The sequence below is a fragment of the Sinocyclocheilus anshuiensis genome, unplaced genomic scaffold (genome assembly GCF_001515605.1).
Source record: "Sinocyclocheilus anshuiensis isolate Anshui unplaced genomic scaffold, SAMN03320099.WGS_v1.1 scaffold107, whole genome shotgun sequence".
Classification (NCBI taxonomy): Eukaryota; Metazoa; Chordata; class Actinopteri; order Cypriniformes; family Cyprinidae; genus Sinocyclocheilus; species Sinocyclocheilus anshuiensis.
Window position 1 is genome coordinate 1055009 of NW_015549584.1, and position 21843 is coordinate 1076851.

The 21843-nt window shown below is 36.1% G+C and overlaps 5 protein-coding genes across 5 annotated transcripts in view; 2 read left to right on the plus strand and 3 right to left on the minus strand.

The window, feature by feature from the left end:
- Nucleotides 1-646: 646 nt before the first annotated feature.
- On the minus strand, nt 647-8752 carry LOC107657894 (DEP domain-containing protein 1A-like). Its single transcript, XM_016446188.1, has 12 exons — nt 8433-8752; nt 7759-8024; nt 7536-7668; nt 7337-7455; nt 6740-6870; nt 6606-6653; nt 6305-6442; nt 4754-5626; nt 3323-3495; nt 3003-3176; nt 1867-2046; nt 647-1496 (listed from the first exon to the last, which is right to left on the minus strand). Exons 1-12 carry the CDS (start codon nt 8478-8480, stop codon nt 1353-1355), a joined length of 2427 nt encoding a protein of 808 aa, XP_016301674.1. The 5' UTR covers nt 8481-8752; the 3' UTR covers nt 647-1352.
- A 921-nt stretch (nt 8753-9673) lies between these two features.
- On the plus strand, nt 9674-10872 carry LOC107657865 (small integral membrane protein 15). Its single transcript, XM_016446138.1, has 2 exons — nt 9674-9799; nt 10265-10872. The coding sequence occupies exon 2, from the start codon at nt 10296-10298 to the stop codon at nt 10518-10520; it is 225 nt and encodes a 74-aa protein (XP_016301624.1). The 5' UTR covers nt 9674-9799; nt 10265-10295; the 3' UTR covers nt 10521-10872.
- Nucleotides 10873-11505: 633 nt separating this feature from the next.
- Nucleotides 11506-12868, minus strand: LOC107657848 (mimitin, mitochondrial-like; the record flags this gene model as incomplete). Its single annotated transcript, XM_016446121.1, has 2 exons — nt 11506-12620; nt 12830-12868. Coding segments are annotated over 2 exons (285 nt in total), but the record flags the coding sequence as incomplete, so codon positions are not given.
- Nucleotides 12869-12898: 30 nt separating this feature from the next.
- Nucleotides 12899-21843, plus strand: part of LOC107657849 (DNA excision repair protein ERCC-8-like) — a 14184-nt gene continuing 5239 nt past the window's right edge. Inside the window, exons 1-8 of the mRNA XM_016446122.1 lie at nt 12899-12903; nt 13055-13150; nt 13280-13381; nt 13505-13628; nt 14176-14257; nt 15483-15551; nt 16224-16290; nt 16880-16983. Coding sequence (XP_016301608.1) covers nt 12899-12903; nt 13055-13150; nt 13280-13381; nt 13505-13628; nt 14176-14257; nt 15483-15551; nt 16224-16290; nt 16880-16983 — 649 coding nt within the window. The remainder of the gene's footprint in view (nt 12904-13054; nt 13151-13279; nt 13382-13504; nt 13629-14175; nt 14258-15482; nt 15552-16223; nt 16291-16879; nt 16984-21843) is intronic.
- LOC107657866 (putative uncharacterized protein C9orf129) lies at nt 20707-21126 on the minus strand. The gene is made up of 2 exons (XM_016446139.1): nt 21060-21126; nt 20707-20969 (listed from the first exon to the last, which is right to left on the minus strand). Exons 1-2 carry the CDS (start codon nt 21108-21110, stop codon nt 20709-20711), a joined length of 312 nt encoding a protein of 103 aa, XP_016301625.1. The 5' UTR covers nt 21111-21126; the 3' UTR covers nt 20707-20708.

Genomic DNA, 21843 nt, shown 5'->3' on the forward strand with positions numbered 1-21843 from the left:
TCCTGAAAGACACTACAGCTCAAATGAAGAACACATTCATACCAGTGGTGAACTGGCTCAATTTGCAGAGAGCTTTATGAATATTTACTTTTTAATAATAATAAAAAAAGATATATGAAAGTAATGAAGTACATTGTTGTTTTAGTATTTAACAATAAGAGTCCACATTACCACAATACAAAAAGTTGCCAATTGTCCATAGTCATGGGAACGTGGCATGTGAAAAGGCATTAATCACATTTCTTTGTTTACGTCCCTGGATGACAAATGATTTGTTTTCCAGGGCCAGAGCACCATATCATAAACGGAGATTGGATGTGAATACTGATGAAGGTCCACACAGAAGCACTTCTCACAAGTCAGAGACCACAATGACATGCACACATGCATGTGTTCGTACCTTTCAAATACTGGCAATTATTAAAAAAAGGTAAACATTTATTTCACACAAACAAAAAAATGCATTTTTAAAATGTTTATTGCATAGATCAGGAACAGTATAAGTATTTAGGGTGATACAATAAAGTTATAAACAACATAAAACGTAATGGATTTGGCTCACTTATGCTCATTAACTCGATACAGTAAAACCATAAATCAATCACTGTCCAAGTTTAGTCTTTCATTCTTAATTTGCAAGCCACTGAATCAGTACAATGAGTGCAAGATAATAAAACACTGATAAAAGAGGAACATAAGCAATCAGTAGATAGTACTCACTAGAAAGAAAATATGTACATAAGAAATGACTACACGTTAGCGCATTTGAAATGGCAAAAAAACAGTGCAAATTAGCCCATACTAGCTTAGTAGCCAGGAAACTCCTACATCACAGAAAATCGATATATTTGTCTTTAGAAGTCTGAGTGAACATTTTCTATGCACCTGAATAGTGAAGACACACAAAAAAAGAGACAATAGAACAACAAGGGACTAAAAGTCACACATAAACAACGTTACAAGACTAAAAATAAAATCTTCATTTTGTTTCAAGAAGTCTCCATGTAAACAGCATGTCAAACCTATCTGCATAATATTTGCTGTGGGTCCTCTGAGCTTTTGTAGATATGACTCTATGAATGTCTGAAAGCTCCCAATAACTTACAACAAATCACACACCTTAAATAAATAACATTAAAACTAACAGACATCTGTACTGAAACTGAAAAAAAAAAGAAAAGTCACTTCACTAGAGAGAAATACCATAAGAAACTTTATAATAAAAAAAACACTTCAACCAAAGTTACAGTTCAGATTATACAATGCGATCCAATGCAACAGATCAACTAGAGGTCTTTAAACTCAACCAGTCTCCCAAAATATCATTCATACTTAAACAATTTAAGAGGTATTCAGTTTCGAATACTGAAGGTTCTGGCTTTCTTGATGCTTAACAGCATTGGCGGTTTTATCTTTGGTTTATCTGCAAAAAGCTGAGCTTCACTCTCTGTTGTGGGAAAATGTCTTGAGTAGATGTCTGGATATTCCTTCTGAAACTGAGAGAAGAACAACAAAAATTATTTGCTTTTGTATGCGGTCATAAAATTAACTGGAACAAACTATGAATCAACACTTTGGTGTTAAGAGGATATTTCAGTGATTAAATTACATTTCATTTTGTGTTTAATATTTACGGAGAGAAAATAACAAAAAGTAATAAAAATGTTTAATAATGCTTAATGTTTAATAGGGGTCCTATTATGCTTTTTCACTTTTCCAACTTTAGTTAGTCTGTAATGTTGCTGTAAAACAAAATCAAGACTTTGTAATAGAGCATAATAGGACCGCTTTAAGGTCTTATTTTGTATCCCTTTCGTGGAAACAGCAGGATGTTTATGAGATATGAGAAGTTCAGTAAATAAATACCAGTTTTAGCTTCTTTTTCTTCTCTTTCACAGACATGGTCTTGTCCTTTATGAGACTCTCCAGTAGGTCAGCAAGGGCAGTCTGGGACACAGACAGTTTCTGCTCTTCAAACTCCTGAGTGCTGATCTGCCTGCAGAATGAGTAGGTCGGCATGGCAACACCAGAGCCTGGGTGTGTGGTCTGAGATCCAGAACGCATGCAAATGAATGTTGGATAAACAAAATATAATGCACAGATGAATAAATAAACAGAGGCATTTCTTCTCATGAATAATTTGGTTAAAATACAATTTAACTATGTTTCATTCCTCCAATACAATGTCCATTACAATACAAATAAAAAATCTTTGATTTTATAAACTGAGGGATGAGTCAGAATTATTTTCTGTGGTAACTGACAACAGATGCTTTTGTTTTAACTCAGGTTCTGTTTAACCCTCACTATTCCTTCATCCTCAGGTTGCAAGTTGCTTTAAAAAAATATTTAAAATATACAATACCGGTCAAAATTTTGGGGTCAGCATTTTTTTGTGTGTTAATAAATGAACACTTTATTAACCAAGGATGCATTTGATTAAACGTGACAGTAAAAAGATTTATAATGTTATAAAAGATTTTTATTTCTAATAAATGCTGTTCTTTTTGAACTTTCTATTCATCAAAGAATCCTGGAAAAACATGCATCAAGGTTTTCATAAAGATATTAAGTAGCACAACTGTTTTTAACATTGATAATAATAAGTAATATTTCTTGAGCAACAAATCAGCATATTAGAATGATTTTTGAAGGATCATGTGACACTGAAGACTGGAATAATGGCTGCTGAAAATTCAGCTTTGCCATCACAGGAATAAATAAAAATATATTAATTATTTTAAACTGTAATCATATTTTACAATACTACCCTTTTAACTGTAAGGGTAATATTAATTTAACTGTTAACCCTTTTTGATGAAACAAATGCAGCATAGGTGATCGTAAGAGCTTTATCAAAATTGAGTTAATTATAGTTCTATATATTTTGCATTTTTAAACAACACTGATATTATATTGCAATAAATATCAATTTAAATAAATATTATTTCTAAGAAATATATATCGTATGTGTAATTTCCATGTGGTTTGTCAGCACTCACCAGTGATTTGAGGTAACTGATGTGATCTTCAACAGCATTGCGCAGGTACACAGGCACCTGAAGGACCTCCTGATGGTGATCCATTAAAAACGATAACAGCCTTGTAGCCAAGAGTTCGTCCAGATCATCCACCTCCTCACAACTCAAGACACATCTAGAGAACGTCTGCACCAACTGCACACACATAAACACAAATGTATATGTAACGTATACGAAATATATGAATGTGCACAAAAGGACATGAAAACAAAATGAGATGATAAAAAGGTAATTAAAAAAATTCTATAGATCTATATTAGGTCTACTGGAATCTTCCTGACCAGAGTCCGTGTTCCAATGACGTCATGCAGCCGCGGCATGTCGACGTTCTGGCTCATACGCGAGATCATTCGCAGAAGCAGCTGTAGTTTGCGGCGACAGGCGGGCGGCAGGAGTAATGTGCAGAGCTGAAGGCCCTCGATGGCCACTCGCTCCTGTGACGGCTGCAATAAACCTGGAATGTCATGTGACTCCCATGTAACCGAAATTAACCACAGCACAGGACTTTAAAGGGGTCATATGATGTTGCTAAAAATAATATTATTTGGTGTATTTGGTGTAATGAAATGCGTTTATGCGGTTTAAAGTAAAAAAAACACATTATTTTCCACATACTGTACATTATTGTTTCTCCTCTATGCCCGCCTTTCTGAAACGCGTCGATTTTTACAAAGTTCATCAGTCTGAAAAGCAAGGTGTGCTCTGATTGGCCAGCACGCTGGATTATCCAGTGCGTTGTGATTGGCCGAATACCTCAAGCGTGTGACGGAAATGTTACAGCCCTTGCCATATTGTGATGCCTTGTCCGGCCGGAGCGACGAAACAAAAACATTAAAACCCATTATAAACTAGGTATTTGTTGCATCCAGTGGGGACATAATTACGGATAATAATGACTTATACTGTCTTTTTACGCATTGCATCGGGTTAGGCAACCTTCGCGTTCACAACGAAACACAGCGTCACACACAGCGGGCTAGAGTGAGCGGAGGCCGGAGGCCTAGAGTGAGCGGAGGCCGACTTGAGTGAGCGGTGGCGGGCGGGCCATCCACCATCCATGGTGAAAGCCGATCCGGCGATCAACAGCGCGAAGTTGATGTATTTCCTCAGCGACCAGCACGGATCAGCTCTAGGCATGACGAACATTAACTTAAACACACACAAAATGAACACACATAAAGCTTGAACATCACGTAATCAATGCCAATGACCAAATCACACACATAAACTTCTTTAAGCAACAGAATTGTACCTATAAAAAATGTATATATTTTACATTTCAGTAAGTAAATGAAATGTTTAGAATATTTTAAAAAATTATAATTTTTCCAAATGAATAAATAGGTAACAAAAAAAAAATAAAAAAATAAAAATTAGTAGCCAAAGTGTGCCATAGAATTAGTTAGCATTAAAGTGATAGTTCACTCCAAAATTAAAATTCCGTTATACCGTTCCAAACCTCTAGGAGATATTTAGCAAGAAAATAAGAGTCGCTTTTTCCTCCTTTGTGTTCCATGCAAGAAAGTACAGTAAATCATACAGGTTTGGAACAACATGAGGGTGAACACATTTTTTAGTTTTCATTTTTGGGTGAACTATCCCTTTAAGAATTATAATTCACGTTAGTCTGGCAGGCACAAACAAACACATGCTCAAGCACAAACAAAGAAGCATATCCTCATGGTTCATGTGTGTTTTTCACATGCTCTTACTTTGCTCGGGGTGGCGTGCTAACGGGGGCCAGGTGGGTGCAGGTTTGCTCAGGTCCAGAGAGCTCTGACAGCGTCTGCTAAAGCTCGGACCTGCCCTAATGTCCATGCAACTTCCATGCAAACTGAGCAAACCAGGACCTCTAAGGCCAATGCTGGATGTGGAATCTGGCCTCATGGTAATTTCAGCCACAGGAGCGTGGATGCTAAAGCTGCTAGCAGACATTTCTCTATTCTCCTCTATGTCAAACAAGTTACCGATGCTTCTGGGCCGGGCCCTGGAGGGTCTCTGGTTGGTTCTGTGAAGATCTGAAGGGAGTTGTGAGCTTGTGTTGTTGCTGGAAGTTTGAACACAAGAGTTTATGGACACGGAGGAACCTTGACGCTGAAATTTGAGGTTTGGGGCTACTGGAGAATCTGTTTGAGAGGATGGTCTATCACTGCTGCAGGACTGTAGGCTTTCAGATGATCTGAGAAGTCTGTTCTTTGAATGGTTATCAACAATTCCCTCCAAAGAGCAACTTCTTGACCGAAGCCTGCCAAATGGGACTTCTGTTTTGTGAGCCTGAGGAATTTCTAGATAGCTACCGTCCAGCCATTCTCCATCGCTGGCCCTTCTACCTCTATAAACGGGCTGCTGTGCTCTATGGGTTTCTAACTTAGTCTCTGCTTTTGAACTGAAAACTTCCCTCATGGGCGAATCGGCTTCATCGAAGGCCTCCTTTCTTATTAAGCTCAGCAGGAGGCATTCGGTCGATTTGAACAGGTTGGCAGCATTCACATTTGGGGTTTTGGATGGCTGTGGGCAGTTGGGTTCCTCCTGGTTTTTACGCTTTCCACGTTGAGTTTTAGGAGCCGTGATGTAGCCACACATAACTAGCAAAGGACCAGACAACAGAACATAAACAACAAACAGGCAGGCAAAGACATTCAAGAATGAGGTGAGACATTTAAAACAGAGCAGACAGAGTTAGTTTTGAACATCATTTGACACCACAAAAGCAGTGCAGTCAGTAAAAACTGTGACTCCACAGTTTGTTCCATCAGTATTTTATATATTAATACCCACAGCCAAATGATTTAAGTAGTTCTTTAGGAGGCATTTCCCAGAAAGGATGTAGTGTATGAGTATTCAAACCATCCAGGCCTTAATCTCAAATTACATATTATTAACCCATTTTTCCTGCTTATGTAAAAAAAAAAATCATCAATCATGTAACAAACCATATTTACATAAACTGTCAAATGGATCCACTACCATTCAAAAGTTTGGGGTCAGTAAGATTTTTTAAAAAATGTTGTTGGAAGAAGTTCATCAAAGCTGCATTTGTTTGACCAAAAACACAGTAATATTGTGAAATATTATTACTATAACTATTTTCTATTTGAATAGATTTTAAAATATAATTCCTGAATTTTCAGCAGCCATTACCTCAGCGTCACATGATCCTTCAGAAATCCTTCTAATATGCTGATTTGGTGCTCAGAAAAACATTACTTATTATTATCAATGCTGAAAACCGTTGTACAATCAAGCATGTGCTTCATACATACCCAAGATGTTGACAAAGAGTTCATAGTACTGCTGAGTAAGCAGTGGCTGAGAAAGGCTGTAGAAATAGTCTGAAACCGTTTTAAACACATCCCGCTCAAAGCCTGGGTAAGATGACTGGTTTGAGTCATACTTTGGCCCTTGATGGATTGGAAAAATGACAAAGCATTATTATAAAATCAATTAATTATCTATTATATCATATATACAAAAATACATTATGAATGTTATCTTGATCCGGCTGTAGTAACATTTTAAATACTTATTTCAACTTTACTTAATTTCACAAGTAGCATAACTTACAGTTTGCAAGACATTTCATGGCAGACAAAACCCAGTGTGGCAAATCATCTATGGAGGGGCACAAAACAAGACAAAATAAACAATGCAAAAATATGATGTTCACTACAGACTGAAATGACATGTATATGGCCTACCTGTCTTATCTTCCAATGAAACGACTCCATGTTTATTGACTTTGGTCATATTATACACAATGAACTGGGGATTGACTTGGGCTGGATCCAAAACATCTTCAAGAGACCCTGATCCCACCAACTTCTGCAAACTGAGCATTCAGAAGATGATATAGAACATCATGTAGAACATATTTAAAATGTTGTTGTTGTTTTAATTAATTTATGTAATACACCCTCTAATTTTGAACAGTTAGACATGTAACAGAATTTCCTAGGGGGAACACTGCAAAAAAAGACAATATAGCATCACATTTTACTCTATTATTATTTATTTTGGACTAAATCATACAGAATTAATTTCTACATCAAAAACAAACCAGCAGTGACCACTAACAAAACAATTACCATTGTGGACATGCACCAAAGTATTATTTCAAATACCTTGATGTGTCTTGTAAATGCCAAACATTTAGAACCAATACATCAAAGCATTACATTAGATAATCTCGCTACTTTGTAAGTGACTGCAAGCAGGAAGTACTTTTGGTGCAAAGCTGTGTAGGTCAGCGCATGCAAACTATATGTGACAGATGGTGTGGGGGCAGGTGGGCTTACTGTGTAAGTGTGACATTCTTCCAGATGACTTGAATGTCATCCTCTGTGAGTTCCCTGCAGTGCTCCGTCTCGCTTGAGGAAGATCCCACAGATTCTTGCGCTTCTGGATCCACATTTTCCTGTGTGAAATAGCAAGTGGATATTATACATCTGCAATGAAATTTCACGTTGACAACACATTGGAAACAACAAAAATTACCAATATTTCTTTGTCAAATTTCTTAGAGTCCCTAAGTTTGAAGAAACTCTCCCTGTCCATCATAGATCTGCTCTTTTTTCTCAAAACAGGGGCACGGTTAGGAATGGGCTTCAGTGGAGATGTTGATGGAAATCTGAAACATATTTTAAACCAGACAACATTACGATTCTCTATATATGTTCACCAAAATTCTTTCAAACCTTTCTAAAACAGTTTATCATACCTGTACAGCTGGCTGTTGTCCTCCAGGTCTTCCATGCCCCATCTACCCTTCACATCCTCAATAACATGGTTCTTCAAGAACTTTTTTAGCAGCTGGATTGTCTGCTGTCTGGTGACCTCGGGTCCAAAATTGCTGTTGTTCTTCAAGAGTTCATGTAACCAGTCCACAGCTGCTGATGCAGTGAAGCAGTTCATGTAAACTCTGAAGTGCTGTCGGTGCTTCTTCAAAGGCATTCCCGCCCGGAATAGCTTGGTCACTTCATTCCACTGGAAAATAAAAAGATAACATCACATGAAGAGCTTGTAATCACTTTATATATTAAAAAAATAAATTAATAATAATAATAATAAAACAAATATGCAGGGAAAAGCGTTGTTCTCCAACTTTATAACTGTTACTCTTTTTGTTCAAAATGTTTTCACAATTGACATTAAATATACAAGTAGCAAAAGGCATGGTAAATAGTTTTAATGTGAACTATAACAACATATATAGCTAAAGAAACACCTAACAATAAACATAGCACTCCTATAGCTCAAAAACAACAACTCAATTTGTTTAACAAAAACTGAACAGCTAAATAAACGTGCATTATAGACGCAGGTAATTGGCCTTGTAACCAAATGCGATACATCACCAGACCAAATCTGATCAAAAAGGCAGGAGAGACTCACCAGTTTAGTGGCCCTGTATGGACCTGGAGTCACGATGTGTGAACTCATTGAAAAGCTCGCGATGTATTAAACACCTATACAGCCGTTTACATTATTCCTACATATACGGGAGAGTTTGTTTTTGATTTACTGAACACATTAGGCTATATTTAATAGTATTACTGAATATATCGATAGCTAAACCCGCTAATAGATATGTCGCTGGCTGTGTAAACATATAATCCGGGGATGTTTCAATCCTCACACCCGTTTGAAATTACAACACTAACGTCTTGGAAGATTGTGATTGGATGGTTTGTTTGGTCACATGATCTATATTTTGGCTGTCAAAATATTGGTCTTATTAATGATAAACTCTCAAAGATGTTATTTTTTATTATGAAAATCCAAAGCTATTATCTGCAAAATATGTTGTTAATTTCCTTATATTGAATGCAAAAGTCTTCATTCATAAGGAAAAATGGCTTAAATATCCTTTGTCTTTTCCCCTTTTTTCTTGCTTAATTTGACTTTCATTTCATCTTTTATTTTAGACTTACAAATAACAAAAATAGTGCCAATTTTTTGATGCATTATGACAACTTTTCTTAAAAGATGTTGTAATTGTATTTATTTATTTATTTTTGCTTTTATTTTGTTCTGTGTGGATAATACCATAACTTGATGTGTGCAAATCCATATTATTGTTTTTTGTCCTTATTTTAGGATTGTTCTTTGTAAGAATACAGCCATGTCTCATTTCCCTGTTCTTGTACGTTTTTACAAGTTCTGCAATGAAAAAAAATTATAATAAATAAAAAGATAAAAAATAAACATACTTAATAATAAACTTTTTACTTAATTCAAAACACATTATGAACAACATTTCACAAAGTATTTAAATCTGGAACTGGTCAAATTTTATATAACACCAAACAAAGAAAATGTAAAAATTAAAATACAACATAAAAACCAAGAAAAAGGTACTGCTTCACTTATTTATCATTATTATATTTATAATTACATATAATTCAAATTATATAGTTATATATAATTCACATTGCATGCTCTACAAAATATTTGCAAGACAACATGAGTACAGAGGTTAACAACGATAAAAAAAAATCAATGGTAAAATTAAAAGGCTAATTTACATAATATTTGAATATAGATTTGAATGTTTTATAGTTAATAGTTACTACTTTACACCGTTTCATTTTAAGCCATATGTAGTTTCCGTTCTGAGAGGACGTGAATGGGAACGACTACCCATGCTGCAATGCACACACGTTAAGAGTTTCACTTCCGTTTTTATTTCCGTTAGGTGTTTCTGGCGACAGTCAGTTACCAACTCATAACTGCTCGGCAAATATTGAACGGTTTATCTGGTAGGTGCTCGTCTTTGTATAAACTGATGACATTGAACAACATGCTCTATATAATGATATGTACACAAAGTTACTATAGTGTAATTTACATTCATATTGGTGGTGTAGAACAGTCGCTAGAAAGATGTGTTGCTAGCTTTTAGCTATCAATGATACCTACCGAACTTCGTTAGAGAACTGTAACTGGTTTAACAGTTTTATCAAATCATTTTTAAATATAAACATGAATAGGTATATATTTATTGCACAAAAGAAAAATCATAAATCTTTACTCGGTAAAACAAAACTCCTATATTTGCATGCTAAACTAGCTAGCTCACAATATGATCAGTCAATAAAGGCATAAAAGGCAATTACAGCGAGCAATATTGACCCTAAACTACAATGTAAACTTAGGAATATGACTTTTTACACATTGCATGAGATCCTGCATCTAGTGATTTTACAACTCTTCTCTCTTCTCAGGATCTGCTGCTGAAGACAGAGTGCAAGGACGATGATTGATATCAAAGCATGGGCAGAATATGTGGTGGAGTGGGCAGCCAAAGACCCCTATGGCTTTCTCACCACGGTTATCCTGGCTTTGACCCCTCTGTTTATCGCCAGTGCCCTGTTGTCATGGAAACTTGCCAAGATGATCGAGGCCAAGGACCGTGAGCAAAAGAAGAAACAAAAACGACAAGAGAACATTGCCAAAGCCAAGAGGGCCAAGAAGGATTGAGCTTGGCATGGAGAGGGGTCAATGTAACAGTCCGGTCCCCGATATATGGCTCTTCTCTTAACCCAGGACAGTTCTTATGGGACTTGGAGCAAGACTGGGCTTGAAAGAGGCCTTAGTAAACCCTTAGAGGGAACATATAATAGGGAGTTGATTGATCTCAGTGGCAGGACTGCAGTACTTTTCCAGGATATTATCAATACAGTGGAAAATGCACTGCATCGTTGTGCTATACACCATTGTGCAGTACTCTGCATTCCATTTTTTACTGGGTTGATTGATTGTGTTTTCCAAGCTCAATCCACAAAACACTTACATTATGCTTTTTTTTATTAATAAAAAATCTTAACATGAATTTTGGCTCAAAACTGTCTAATGTCTGCGTGATTACTATAGTATTCTTGAATCTTAACCACATTATTTTTCAATGCATAATTTCCTGTGAATGTGAGACCTTTGATTCATTAGCCACTAAAGGTAAATAACTAGAAGAATAACAAAGTGCAGTAAATGTAAAATGCCTGTGTTTATGATTATGATAATAAATTGTGTTATCATATAAATAATAAATACCAGTTTGCAACATAACAGGCTGGTAAAGTAAATTAACTGGAAACCCTTATGGATAAACATAATATTTTGATAAGTGAAGCTGCAACTTTTTTTTACACATTTTCTAAGTAAAGTGCAAAAGGAAATAGACAGAAATTATTTTAAATTAGTCTCTACTGATATTAATAATTTTCAATATGGTGAGACAGCACATCTGAAATATCATTTCGATTAAACTGAATGCATAAAATGTTCTACAACATTTGGTGATTTGATTTTGAAACAATCCTGAAGCAGAACTCAGAAAATTAGCAGCATATTTTTTTTTTCTTTACATCATTTTACAATCCATTTCAGTGATTTTAAAGGAATAGTTCACCCAAACATTAACATTACTAACCCTCAGGCCTCAGAAAATTAGCAGCATATTTTTTTTTTCTTTACATCATTTTACAATCCATTTCAGTGATTTGAAAGGAATAGTTCACCCAAACATTAACATTACTAACCCTCAGGCCATCTAAGATGTAGATGAGTTTGTTTCTTCATCGGACCAGATTTGGAGAAATGTAGCATTACATCACATTCCTATCCAGTTGATCCTGTACAGTGATAGGTTCCGTGAGAATGAGAGGAAAAACTAAATAATAATGCACATAATTGACATGACTCCAGCCCATCAATTAATGTCTTGTGAAGTGAAAAGCTGCATGTTTGTAAGTTAACATCCATCATTTAACTTTGAAGTTTTCACTTTAAAGTCTAGAATCAATAATAATGCTTCCTCCAGTGAAAAAAGCCATCCCCTGTCATCCTCTCACATCAAAATCGACCAACATATTTGTTCAGAACTGCTTTGGCTCTTGATTTAGACACGGAGAAGGCAATATTATGGATAGAGGACTTGTAATTTAGCTGGAAGCAACAGTTTGAAGTTAAAAACATCTCAATGCTGAGCTTTTCAATTCACAAGACCTTTGCGATGTTATATTGTCATGTTTTCATCAGCTCTTTGGACTCCAAATTCTCCAAATCTGTTTGGCTGAAGAAACCACCTACATCTTGGAAAGCCTGAGGGTGTGTACATTTTCAGAAATGTTTAATTTCTGGGTAAAATATTCCTTTAAACCTGAAAAATAATAGCAAGCTAACCAGTCATTACATGCAGAGCTTTTCAATTGTCTCAAGAAAACCAGTACTGAATTTATATCAAGAAGTGCTGAGATGCAGTGAAAATCAGCAGAACTACTATTTCACTTAAATTGCAAATTTACTTGAAGACAGCAAAGGAGGTTTCACATAAACCTATTTTTTGCTTCCTGGAGGTGTCCAGGACCCAGGCTGGAATGTGTTGGCAGTGCTTACGGGGTCCTCACTGAATTCAGTCTGTTCAAACTGTGTGGCAGAAGCATGACCTTTGACCTGAGTCTGAACAGGTCGGGCCACCAAACCTTCCTCATACTCTTTGGCCTGCAGGGCTTTATCCTTCTCCTCTGCCTCTATAGCTCTGACTTTAATCTGCTCCCTGTAACGTTCGTTCTGTAGCAACTCCTATAGAGGGCAACACAGACAAGTGTTAACACGACACTCCCAATGATGTGTTCATTACAACATTACTTGCTATAGAATTGTAATTTTAAGATACAATAAAAAGAAAATGTACAACCTTTCTGGTCTTAAATTTTTTTGTTCTATTTATATTTTTAGACATTATATAATGATTTGATAGGCACTCTCAATTTAATCAGACACAAAAATACCTCTATTGTAGGTGGCTGCTTCCGTCTGCCCCTGATCCAAGCTACGGGAAAAAGAACAGACAAGAGATAATGATGTTCAACAAGGAACTAAGCTAATATATAATTTGATAACAATATATATATAGTGTTGCGTTTATAATTTTGTTCAGTGTAATTGGATGTCAAATTCATCTAAAATGTCACTGAAAAAGCACCATAACCCAATCTCCCATACTGTATCTTTAGGGTGCTGAGTCTGGAGTTGAACCACAACAGAGATGTTGATCGTATTCATGGCAATGGAATTAACACCCTGGACATTGAGGTTATTGATGGAAGATAGTAAGTGTACTATAACCACAGAATTCACATTTATGTATATTTGCATGTAACACAATTATTTTCTTGTGATGATCCTTACAACAACAAGACAGTAATTGCTACAAATTTCTGGCCGGGTTTGCATTCCAGTATGTTGTCAGGTGGATCTGATGGCGTAATTGTGATCTATGACTTGGAAAACAACAGCAAGAAGCCTCAATACACTTGCAAAGCAATCTGCACAGTGGGCAGGTCAGTATGACTCCATTCTCGTTCACAGTGATCCAGTGACCACCAGATGGCAGTATGATATTTTCAGATTTTAATGTGTTTGCATGTTATGTGTGGCTTTCACATCTCTGTTTTTCTGTGAAGGTCCAGTCGGCATGTGCATAAATTCAGCGTTGAAACAGTGCAGTGGTATCCGCATGACACTGGTATGTTTGTATCCAGTTCATTCGACAAAACCTTGAAAGTCTGGGACACAGAAACCCTGAAGGTGTGTCTATGTCCGTGTCTGCAAGATTACTCATTTATTTATTTTTTTCTCTCCTTAATAATATTTTGTATGTATGTATGTATATACACATATTGCTAATTTCACTTCTGGTTAGTTGCTAACTGCATTTAATTGGCTCTGTCCTTTCACAATGACAACAACGTTGAATCTAATCTAATCTATAAGTATACATGACCACCTGCTTTTACCCAAGCCACAAAGTCCCCACAGTTTTTTCCACAAATGTAATTTAGCAAATTATCCAACAACTGAAAGCAGTAAGCCTTTGTTGAACCACCAGTCTGCTCAAACAGTGGTTCTTCTGTGGTGTCAAATGTCCCTTATCTGTTGGCCCTTCATCTGGTATTTGCATTGTAACTGACACACAGGAATGGTGCCCAAGCAACATTCAATGCCTCCTGCTCCCTTAAGCACATCTAACATGGGTGTATATATGTGTATTTCCCTTTTAAAATATGATTTAACCACATTAAGGTTCACTGAATATGATTGATTATTTATTTATTCATGTATTTATTTATTTCAGCCAGCTGAGGAGTTCCAGTTTGATGGTAATGTCTACTGTCATCACATGTGTCCTATAGCCAGGAAGCACAGTCTTGTAGCAGGTGTGTTCTCTGACCAAACCAAACCTTCTGCATGTGGCTGTTCTTTTGCACTTCTGAGCACTCATTACTCTTTGATTTGATTCAGTTACAAATTTAGAATCCTTAGAGCTGTAGAGTAGCACATTCAAAGCTTCTACATCTTCAGATGACCTTCAAAAAAAGAGTTTATTCCTAAAATGTATGTTTTTGATAGATGCTCATATCTGCTCTAGAATATTCTTTAGGTAAAGTGGAAGTATTTGAGGGATCTTTATCGTCATTATCATTAAATGGGGAGACGGTGAAACATTTCCTGCTTTAGATGTGAGAAGTGAGGAATCCAGGCCCTTATCTACTAATCAAGAAGGACAGGTTATGAATGCCTCCATGTCCCATTGTCTCTGTCTTTTCTTTTCTCTCTTTCTTTTTCTATTTTTCCCAATGAGTTTCAATGAACTCATAATTAATTTTACCCCAACTTCCATTTTTTCAGAAAAAAAAACTTGTTTTAAGAAGACTTGTTCTTAATAATCTTCCATAGTATAGTAAGAAGTGACATGATTATATGCTGAATAGCCAAATGCAACCTTCTCTATAATGTAATATTTATCACAAGTTAGGATCTGCCCTGATACATACTTTTGTACATATGATCAGTCTTTTTGTCTTCGCTGAATTATCTTTACAGCTAGTGACATCAAGGCCTTTACAGAATTTCACACTTGTTTCCAACTTCATGCATGTCAAACATTATTCATTTTGGGTGTTCTGAGTCCTCCTGTGTTTGAGGCATGGTTCACATCAAAATTTCTGATAAATTTGGCCTGACAGCTCTGACTAACACCTAGTTACTGGAAACCATTCAAATGTAAATGTGATTAAGCATTATTATTTAAGTAAACTGTATTTGTATGTTTATTGTGACTTAGTTAAAAATCTGGTAAATTTTTATGACCAATTTATGCCAGAAAATCTGACATCTCGCATAATTTTTCTTGCAACTGCATAATCAGAATCATTTTTTAAGATTATATTCAACATTTTCCCAAAAGTTTATCATTTGTATTCCAGTACATAAATCTTATAAAATAACAAAATATTGTGCAATTACTTGCCACAAACACACATTGGTGTGTACAGTGTGTGTTGCCCTTAACACTGGGTTCAGAGCTCCTACAATAACAGTGTGTCTGAGCTGTTGTATTATTCTTTTCTCACTCAGCTCTATTGTGCTCTGTGTTGGCAGTTGGTACCAAAGACCCCAAAGTGCAGCTTTGTGATCTGAAGTCTGGGTCGCGCATCCACATCCTTCAGGGTGAGTAATGCCAGTTGTTTCTGAATGGAGACAGCCCTGGTGGAGGGGTATTGTACTCTTTCAAAAGCCAAAGGCTCAAATGTTTTGAACAGACATCAAATCCTGGCCATATTAGCAGCAATTTTCCCAGATTTTTCTGTTCATCTCAGATACTGCAGTGCAAGATTTACACTACCATTCAAATATTTGAGGTTGCTAAGATTTTGTAAAGTGCATTAAAATAATATTATTGTGAAATATTGATATAGTTTAAAATAAATGTTTTCTATTTTAAAATATTTCTATTTAATATTGTGATGCAAAGCTGAATTTTCACCAGTCATTCAGTGTCACATGATCCTTCAGAAATCATTCTAATATGCTGATTTGGTGCTCAGGAAACACTCTTATCTCTGTATATCAATGTTGAAAAAGATTGTGCTGCTTAATATTTTTTGTGGAAATTGATACATTTTTTTTTCAGGATACATTGATAAATACAAACAGCATTTATTTGAGATAGAAATCTTTTGTAACATTATAAATGTCTTTAGTGTCACATTTGATCAATTCAGTGTGTCCTTGCTGAATAAAAGTATTAAGTATTTGACCCCAAACTTTTGAACGGTAGTGTACAAACATTGAGAGTTGGCCAAAGTGTCAGTTATCATAAAAACAAGTTTTCCCTGGCAGGTCACAGGGGCGAGATCCTCTCAGTGAGATGGTCTCCACGATATGAGCACATCCTGGCCACCGCCAGGTAAGCACTTCCACACCTGCACAAATGTCAATGCACTCACCTTTCATTTGCTACCATAACAATAAACAGCCACATCCTGTGCTATATGATGCTGTTGTTTTTTAACTATTGAGGATTATTTATGGTACATTTTGTTTTTTATATAATCAACTCACATGCAGTATTTATGCATAATGTTATCAGTCTTCTCAAAAGATTCAGCGCTCACCTGCTGTTTGCATAATGTGAGTGAATGAGAGTGAGATAATTAGCCTGTGTGTCAGCCTTCTGCAAGATTTTTTGCTAAATCTATTTTACAAGTAAACTGAGATCAACATTTGAACTAAGCATATAAAGTTCTAGGAAGAAACTGATTGTAGGAAGACTTTCAGGCATTTTGGCATCTGTTTTGTTTGGCATCTAATTCCCAAACGAGATTGCTGATGGTTGCCTAATTTAGGTGGGCATAAGGATGATTATGTTAGCATTACATAAACAGAGGGATCAAACTTGTTTAAAGGCCAGTTCTGAATCTGGCCTCACCATCTGTAGGTGATTTATTTATCTTGCATTAATGCTAGTAACTCTTGTGCAATGGATTTCCCATCAGCACTGACAGTAGGGTTCGTGTCTGGGATGTGAGAAGAGCCTCTGGGAGTCTTTTTACTTTGGACCAGCACAATGGGGACAAATCCAAGGCCTCATCTGAAGCAGGTGAAATCACACTTGTTTCATCAAGCCTCATGGGGATAAATGTGTTTTAATCTTTACACGATATTCGGGAAAATTAACTGCATTTTGAATGAATTGTAATCTGTTAGATTTTAACTGAAAAGCATTTGATAGATTGTTCATGAAGCTGTATATCAAGCCTCATGGGGATAAATGTGTTTTAATCTTTACACGATATTCGGGAAAATTAACTGCATTATGAATGAATTGTAATCTGTTAGATTTTAACTGAAAAGCATTTGATAGATTGTTCATGAAGCTGTACTCAAAATAGAATTTACTGTGTGCATTCTATAAAATGCATTTATGTGAATAAATATTGCTACCTAAATAGTGCATAATAATTAATATGCAATTTTAAAGCAAATTCAGATGATACGTTTTTTAAAGATATCAGACTGTTGCCACAGCGAAGAGTGCAGCAAGCATAAGAATTAAATGACAAATAATATCTGTGTGTAAAAGATGCTGACAACTCATATTGCTGTATCAGACAAAGAGCTGTTTTTATACTTTATAGACCTGTCTGTAATCACCCACATTATACTTGCATGTATTTTTTTTAGGGATGCACCGATACCACTTTTTCCAGTACTCGCCCGATACCGATACTTTTATTTTTGGTAGAGTTTTGCGACCTTAGGGAGCGTGATGGATTGTAGCGTGGTAGAAGACTAGTTAGGTACGCAGGAGCTAACCCATTTAGGGCCTTATAGGCAAGTAATAATATTTTGTAACTGATACGGAACTTAATAGGTAGCCAGTGCAGAGACTGTAAAATTGGGGTAATATGATCATATTTTACAGATACTTGGTTCACTAGAATATTAGAATAACTAGAATAACTAGAATAACAAGACAATATTTTAATACTATTTTTAAGACATTTTCAATGACAACATATTTGTCTTTTAATTACAAAAAGTAAAACAATGCAGTTGTATTTTGAAATATTTTAACTAATCTAGGGCTGTAACTAATGATTATTTTGGTAAACAAGTAATCTACTGATTATTTTGACAACTGAGTAATCTGATATTTTTAGTAACAAACAGACCTAAGTGAAAACCAGGCTTTAGTATGACTATTTATATATAAACTACCGATGAGGCAATAATAATTTACTCAAATAAAATATCAAAACCAAGTACTTACATGGTTTTATTGAACAACACTGTTAAAATACGTAATGTAATATGCCTTTACATAATACGAACATAACCAACGTAAGTAAATTATGTACTGTATTATAACAAATACCTGCAGAGGGCGCCAAAGGCCTGGTGATGTTTCACTTTACAGCGTGATTCCATTAAATCCATTAAATTTTAATATTTGGCCACATGCAAACTCAGAAACGTTTATTTTGAAATCGCGATGCACAATAAATGGCATATTTAGAAATAGGTTGATGTATTGTCCTGTGTTGGAAAAGGTTTATAAATTATTTACGTTACATGTAGTGAGATAATGCACACTGTTTTCCCAGATGAACGTAAGCAATTCAAATTCACAGCATATGCAGATGAAGAGTTTAGCCCATTTCACACATACAGCACTGGTAAATTACCGGTAAGAGATCATGTGTAATTCAGGACCTTTTCAAAAATCCTGGTAAATTTGTTCTGGCAATCATATCGTTCTTATGGAGATGACATGATTACTCTGAGCTGTTTACAAAGCTCCGCTGCTTTTTAATTAGTTTTTCTATATAAATATGCGTTAGATGGACATCTTTGACCATTGCGCCTCGCAGCTTTTTGTCGCGCTTCTCTCCATTCATCAGGGCTGCGACTCTGCAATTGGATACTAATTCGCGTCTCGTGTTTATAAGAGCAAAATATTCTGATTGGCTAGTAGGCTAATGTTAGTTTGGTTGAGAGTGTAAACTGTGCTCCTCTCATACCATTGGTAGGCGAACTCATGGACTCGATGAACTATATGTACAATACAATACAAATATTTTTCTTATTTATTATATTTCTTATTTATAAAATTATATATATATATATATATATATATAGAGATATTTGGCCACATGCAAACTCAGAAACTTTTATTTTGTAATCGCAATGTACAATAAATGGCATATTTAGAAATAGGTTGAAGTATTCTCCTGTGTTGGCAAAGGTTTATAAATGATTTACGTTACAAATCTAGTGAGATAATGCACACTGTTTTCCCAGATGAACGTAAGCAATTCAAATTCACAGCATATGCAGATGAAGAGTTTAGCCCATTTCAAACATACAGCACTGGTAAATTACCGGTAAGAGATCATGTGTGTGTGATTCAGGACCTTTTCAAAAATCCCGGTAAATTTGTTCTGGCGATCATATCGTTTTATGGAGATGACATGATTACTCGGAGCTGTTTACAAAGCTCCGCTGCTTTTTAATTCGTTTTTCTATGTAAATATGCGCTAGATGGACATCTTTGACCATTGCGCCTCACATCTTTTTGTCACGCTTCTCCATTCATCAGGGCTGCGACTCTGAAAAAAATTCACAAAAAATTCTGATTGGCTAGTAATGTTAGTTTGGTTGAGAGTGAAATCTGTGCTGCTCTCATACCATTATTAGGCGAACTCATGGACTTGAATGTGATATCAAGTTTTTTTTTTTTTAAATGTAGGACTATTTTTTTCTGCAGCCAAATGCTGCACGCCGGAGATCCGGTGTTGTGCCGAATTCTGACCCCCCTAGTATGGGTAGGTTTAGGGTTAGGTGTGGGGGAGGGGTTAGGATTAGGGGTGGGGTTAGGATTAGGCAATTAGATAGCGATTTCAACGAGAGGGGTAATAATTTGGCATGGGGTCGAAAATGGGCACAACACCGGCACCGTGTCGGAGAAATATAAGATTTAAAAAAAATTAAGACCTGAGATTATATTATATATGTTAGTATTTTGTCTGAATAAATTAAAAATTAAACACTAAAAATTGTAATAAATAATTGTAAATGCTTCAAGTGAATTTAGGCATCACAACATTATAATGTACAATATAAAAATGGATATTGATTTTGTAATTTAATTTGATCAAAAATACAGTAAACCAGTAACAGTGTCAAATATTATTACAATTTAAAATAATATTTTACACATTTTATTCCTGTGATGGCAAAGCTGGATTTTCAGCAGCCATTACTCCAGTCTTCAGTAATGGATTTCTGAAGGATCTGACATGATCCTTCAGAAATCATTCTAACATGCTGATTTTGTGTTTAAGAAACATTTCTTATGATCAATATTGAAAACAATCGTGCTGCTCCATATTTTTGTAAAAACCATGATAGGTTTCTCAGGATTGTTTGATGAATAGAAAGTTCAAATGAACAGTATTTATTTTAAACAAATCTTTCGTGATGTAAACGTCTTTACTTGATCAATTTAATATGTTTATCCATATATTTTATTTATTGTACATCCCTAACTAATATGAAAAATATGTATCAGAGTTTAATGTCTATGTCTGCAGAGATTGGTTAGGCAAACTTGTATAAATGTATTTATGACCTTGTAGAACATCTCAGTCAGTACAGCAAACAACACTTTCTGCAGCAAAAACCAGTGGCAGTAAGCATCAAAACAATAACTCTATCCACAAAACTGTCTGTACACACAAAACCTGGGTTAAATTTATGACTAGAAGAAAGCCTTTTTGGAAAGACAACATATCCCACATACATTCCCTTGTTCTCGGTTACTCACTTGGCAGTGGAGCCTGTGTTTTCTTCATTCTCGGAGGACGAGGATGTGGACGAGGTGATGAAGAAGGCTGGGTCTGTGTGGTTGGAGTGGCCGCCGTGAGCTTGGTTGATGGGGGACAACCTCTCGTAGAGCGGCATGTGCTGCTTCCCGTCATTAGGAATGTTGCTGTAGCTGTTCTGTTCTAGGAGCCCTTTAGCTGACGGGTCCGCCTCATGGACAGGCTCGGCCAACGGAGGGCCGGAATAGCCATGCTGGACCTGGGAGAATGAACAGAAACATGTATGTGTCAGTCTGATGGGTAAGCGTGAGTCATTCAGGATGGACCATAATGGTGAAATGGTACTCACCCCAGGTTTGCCTGGAATGTTAAGCATCTGCGGTGCTGCTGGCAATCCCATCTGATTTGGTCTGACTGTGGGCATACAAATGTAAAAAAGAATCTGGTTCAATCTCTGGAGCAAAAACTGAAAATAATGTAGAGAAACTTAGAAAGAAAAACAACCATTCCCAGAAAAGATATATATTTTTTATTGCTAAAAAAGCCCTAACTGAGATTCTTGTTATACCGCATGTCCACCCACCTTGGAAACTGACCTTGATGCATTCAAAATGTGTGTAGGCACAGAGTCGCAGTGAGGTATATGAGAAACAGCCCGCATTCATACCATTCTAACAACACCAGAACATTTAAAATCATGCAAAATGTCAGTCTGTCTGAATTCGATTAAAGACTATTATAGTTCTACAAGACAACCACTATAATTTGTCAAACATGCTCTCACTGATTGGAAGATGCCGAATTTAATTATTCTCTCATCCCATAATGTTCAACTGACACCCTTTCAATGAACCTGCTGAAAGTTTTCAGCTCTCTTGAGTGAGAGTCCTTTCTAAAGAAGCCCATTTGTATGCACAGCGGCCATTCCAAGTGCACACAAGGTCTGAGGCAAGTGGAAAAATTTCTCACATTACTGTGAGGGCTGAGACCGAGAGACGTTTAAGAAAGAGACAGAGTGTGCCTCTAAAACCTGGCCTCAAACACAGACAGGAAAACACAACACCAGGCGAGCATTAGTACACTTGTCCTGCTCCAAGAATTTAACCAGAATGAACCAACAGGAACGGATGTCA

Bases quoted from the DNA above. Each gene is read 5' to 3' on its own strand.
- LOC107657894 (XM_016446188.1), bottom strand. From the start codon at position 8,480: ATGAGTTCACACATCGTGACTCCAGGTCCATACAGGGCCACTAAACTG. The intron at 8,025-8,432 runs GTGAGTCTCTCC...TTTATTTTCCAG, and splicing joins CATACAGGGCCACTAAACTG to TGGAATGAAGTGACCAAGCT. The intron at 3,496-4,753 runs GTAAGAGCATGT...ATGACATTCCAG, and splicing joins AGCACGCCACCCCGAGCAAA to GTTTATTGCAGCCGTCACAG.
- LOC107657865 (XM_016446138.1), top strand. From the start codon at position 10,296: ATGATTGATATCAAAGCATGGGCAGAATATGTGGTGGAGTGGGCAGCC.
- LOC107657866 (XM_016446139.1), bottom strand. From the start codon at position 21,110: ATGGGATTGCCAGCAGCACCGCAGATGCTTAACATTCCAGGCAAACCT. The intron at 20,970-21,059 runs GTGAGTACCATT...TCATTCTCCCAG, and splicing joins ACATTCCAGGCAAACCTGGG to GTCCAGCATGGCTATTCCGG.